This window comes from Hydra vulgaris, chromosome 01 (genome assembly GCF_038396675.1).
Source record: "Hydra vulgaris chromosome 01, alternate assembly HydraT2T_AEP".
NCBI lineage: Eukaryota > Metazoa > Cnidaria > Hydrozoa > Anthoathecata > Hydridae > Hydra > Hydra vulgaris.
The window spans coordinates 58,278,176-58,282,673 of record NC_088920.1 but is presented as its reverse complement, the minus strand read 5'-3'; the positions used below and the strand labels follow the sequence as shown (position 1 = coordinate 58,282,673).

The window sequence follows — 4,498 nt, the reverse complement described above, 5'->3', positions numbered from 1 at the left end:
AGTATAAATTGAAATTAAAAAATAAAAGTTATGAATGTCATTTTTTTTCAACAAAAAGTGCATGAAATATTTAAATCCTTTTGGCATCACTACCGAAAGCGTTTTTACGGGTGTGTGTGTGGAGAGGGAGAGAGAAGAGGGAAGAAAGGAAGAAAAGTATAACACTCTGACCCCACCCCACACACACACCCAAATAAAAAACGATTTTCAAATTACAGCTGGAATATAGTTGGGTAGTTGACACATTTGAGTCGAGTGATTTTTAGTTTTGAGAACATTTCTTTTTTAGAAAGCAGATGGTACTTTTTAAAGATTCCCCCCCCCTCCCCTCTCCCTCATTTTATTCCTAGAGCCACTATTTTCATTTTATGAAATAAAAATTTTGTTTTATTTTGTACTCGTGATAAATTTTCATAATATTTACAAATTATCATAAGTTTATATCACGTATATCAAGTTTAGATTATTTCTGCATCATTTTCATATTCAGATCACGTTTTTATTATGCTAATTTCCAGTTATATAAGGTTTAAACAAGTCATTTTTTATTAACTCGAGGTAATTTGATTTTTTATTAATTCATACACCTGAGAGGCAGTAGCAAAACACACATCTTCACAAAGTAACAACCTTTGAAACATTTTTTCTAAGGCATAAACTCTTGCAGGTGTTCCGGCTACAAACGTGTGCATACCAAGACAAACAACCTTTTCTCCAGTGTCGGTTTCTTTCAACAACTGTTTAATATGATCTTCAATTGTTTGCGCATATTGTTGTGAATCGTAATTTTTTGTCAATACCAAAGAAAAATCGTTAGTTTCCAAGCAGTATGGTAAACACAACACCTTGCATTTATCATTTTCAGAATGTTGAAGAATATAAGGAGCGTCGTCATCAACAAAGTCAAGTAGCACTTTGATTCCAGAAAGAGCTGCAATTTCAGGGGTGCGCTTTGTCACAGAGAATCCTGGAGTTAACCATGTTATAGGTTTCTCATCAAATGCCGATGTTAACTGATCCAAACAATTTTTAAAAACAGAAACTTCTTCGGAACGATTCATTTTGGCATTTCCTTGAGAGTTGTTTATTCCATGCGCTCCTAGCTCACAACCTGAGGTCTTTAAAATATCTCTGACTTTAGGGTCTTGTACAGCTTCACTATTTATCACAGCAGTAGCTGAAATGTTAAGTGATTTGACCATAGTTAATAAACGTTTTAATCCATTTCGGTTTCCGTAATCTCGCCATCCAGAATTTGCTATTTCTGGAATAGATTTCAAATGCGGTTGAATACTTGGTCCTCCACATCCAGGTGTAAATACTTCAACGTTAATTACGGGAATAACATAAACTTTTGCTCCACCACCCCAACCTCTTTGGATTTCCTTTCTATACATACCCGATCCGTAGCTGTTTTCACCCATAAGTTTTTGTTCGGTAGGAAGAGAAACAAGCCCAAGGTCATTAACAAATGGTCTAGGATCAGGAAAATGAATGGTGCAGTCATAGTGATCAGATAAACGCAGTTTGAAACAATCTCCGTGATTCATTGGTTGCGGCTCTTTCATACTTGCAAGTGCATGCACCACCTAAGGAAAATGTTTTAGAATTTTAAACTAAATGCGTTAAAATGCATAAAATAAACGTTAAAGTGAAATAAATTTGTACCTCTTCTGTATTGATTATAAATGAAGTAACAGGTGGCCCACACGATACTGGAAAATCATGCCATGTCCCTTTATGAAGAATCAATCCTACACCAGCCGGTACAACAAAAGCTTTAATATTCACCCAATCTGGTAACGCACGTTGCGTTTCGTCCATATCTTCTCTATTGTGTGTTGGAGCACCCAGCACAAATAAACCAGGGTTTTTTCCAATAATTATAAATGCTTGCGTCATTTCTAAGTGTCGTTCTAACCACTTCACTGATGTGTCATTTCTCCACTTAATTTGTGCTCGACGCACACATGCTTGATCTTTCCAAGTTACGTTTTCAAAATTTTTGCCTTCCAAAACAGTACTATAAAACGGTATTGGCAACCCAGTATCACCATAGTATTCAAAATCGTCGTCAATAATCTGCGCAAAGGGTTTTAAATTTTCTCGTGTAGCAAGCTCTAAGGAAATGTAATGTTTTTTATCGTTCGTCAAACTCATATCTTTCTACAAAAATGATGTATACCGGTACTATAAAATAAATGCTTATTAAAAGTAACGTAAAGACAAAATAATATTTAAACAAAAAATAACAATTTTTATATTTATTTTGTTAATTATTTGGTTTAAATGAAAACTATAAATTTTTTATTATAACTTTCTCAATTTAACTTAGTTAAAAACTTTCATACGATCTTTGATTTTAATTTCCATCGATTATCACTTTATAGTAACAACGAAGTTAATCCTAATTATTCAAGTACCAGTTCTCCAAAAGTCGCCTATTTTTTAAAGCGGTAGTTCCTAGTTTTTACTTTGAGCTATAAAAAGCAACGTGATTGAGCTGTTTGTTGTTGACCTTGTTTGTTTTAACCACCTATATGAATTTGCTTTAATTTAGTTTACGACTGCATTTTTTTACAATTAATTAAGAAGAATTAAAGAATATAAATTTTTTTTTAGGGTCTTAAATAAAAAATTATTTTTCTTCTCTGTTTTAATCTTCTAAAGTAGCGCGTATTTCAATTATATCTTATAGGATGTTATTACAGAAAATGTAAATTGTATTTTATGCGGACTAATATTTATTTTTTAATTATATTTGAAACTAATGCAGAGTGTCGCCATCAAATATCTGTCACTTGCGTAATCTTGTGTTTTTTTTATTTATTTATATATAAAATAATAAGTCGCTTTTTCAAAGATTGACAAGTTGTTCAAAATTTTGAGTCAATAAATGTTTTTGTTTAACTTGCAGTTATTATATATATATATATATATATATATATATATATATATATATATATATATATATATATATATATATATATATATATATATATATATATATATATATATATATATATATATTTATATATATAATATCTAAAATCTTTAATTATTTAAAACAAATATTATTTGTTAAATTTTTATCTAATTTTTTTTTTTTAAACAATGTTTGGATCTATTGCCTTTGTGCATCCTCGAAAAACGGTATATAAAAAAAAGAAACACAATAAACTTCCGATAACTCAAAACTCCAAGGGACAAGGAAACTATTTTGACAAAGTGAATTTTCCAATTACTTGTATCGAGTGATTTTATGAGAAGTTGGTTTCAATAAAAATTTAAATTTTAAACTTAAACTTTTCTAAGCGTTCTGAAAGAAAAAGTAATTATGTAAAACTTAACTTTTGGTCTAAGACCACGTGGCCGCCAGATCTACATTATTTTATAAAAGCTCAAAATTTCTTAGCGCATACTTCCAACACAAGTAGGAACGATGGTTAACTAAAAAAATAAAATTATTAGTTTCTATTATCATTTAGAAGAAAGTTGTAATAAAAATGAATTTAAAGAGGGTTTTATTGGATACAATTTTTCCAAACAATAACAATAACCATAATAATATTTAGGGAATAAGACGATTGAATTTATGTAAGTTGTTGTCTCATTAAGTATGTTTGAAGCAGTAAAAATTAATAAAATAAGATTATTAATAAAGTCCTAAATTATTGATAAAAAGTTAATTTATTGCAACGTTGTAATAGCAGATATATCCATTAAAGCGAATTTACTATGTAAATTTTTACAATATAGCTCTACTTTGTAGACATTGTAAAATAACACAGTCCTATAAAAAGTTTACGGCGACTTCTTGTGTACAATTTTACAATTATGTAAACTGCAATTTTACACGCCCCAAGAGGTGTGTAAAATTGTAATTTATATTGAATTTTATCAAGTTAAAAATGTAAAAATAATTAATTTTTTTTATTTGGTTTGCTTGTTGGGAACTTTCGCAATCGATAAAGCTATTTTAAAAACAAAAGTTTTATTTTAAACTGCAAACAACATTGAACATTTTGCTAAGTCTTTTAGAAAGAGAGTTGCAAAGAATACATATACGCATTTTTTTTTTAAACCTGAGACACCTTAGAGATTCTTTAATATGCAGAATTTCAAGTCACTTGTTTCTTTAGAGTTTGTTAATAGAAATACTTAAGAGAGATGCTTAGACAAAAAATAACAGACTTTGTAATTGTTTGTTTTCTTGTTAGAGTTACTTCAGAGTGCACTTCAAAGTAATATAAATTGTAATACAAAAATTAAATTTTTTGTATTGTGTAAGGTTATTCTGCTTTTGGTTTTTCAGAATTGTATTAAAAATTATTCAAAATTGTCAAGAATTTATACCACAAGGAAGTAAAGCTATAATTAAACCCAAGATAGATTTTATTTTTTAATTTAAATGTAAATTTAGCAGTAATTACAATCAAAAATGACACTATATATCAAATTTTTGTTGTTGAAATACACTAATATTTTTTTTATTAAC

At 29.0% G+C, this 4,498-nt stretch overlaps 1 protein-coding gene across 2 annotated transcripts; it reads right to left on the bottom strand.

Annotated features, from left to right (window-relative positions):
- Positions 1-380: 380 nt before the first annotated feature.
- LOC100211420 (uncharacterized) lies at positions 381-2,678 on the bottom strand. Of its 2 annotated transcripts, none has more exons than XM_065788790.1 (3): positions 2,352-2,678; positions 1,669-2,190; positions 381-1,589 (listed from the first exon to the last, which is right to left on the bottom strand). In XM_065788790.1, the coding sequence occupies exons 2-3, from the start codon at positions 2,158-2,160 to the stop codon at positions 549-551; spliced, it is 1,533 nt and encodes a 510-aa protein (XP_065644862.1). In that variant the 5' UTR covers positions 2,161-2,190; positions 2,352-2,678; the 3' UTR covers positions 381-548. The 2 variants fall into 2 exon arrangements, with proteins under 2 accessions (XP_065644862.1, XP_065644863.1); XM_065788791.1 differs by having other exon boundaries at positions 2,424-2,453.
- Between the last annotated feature and the right edge of the window lie 1,820 nt (positions 2,679-4,498).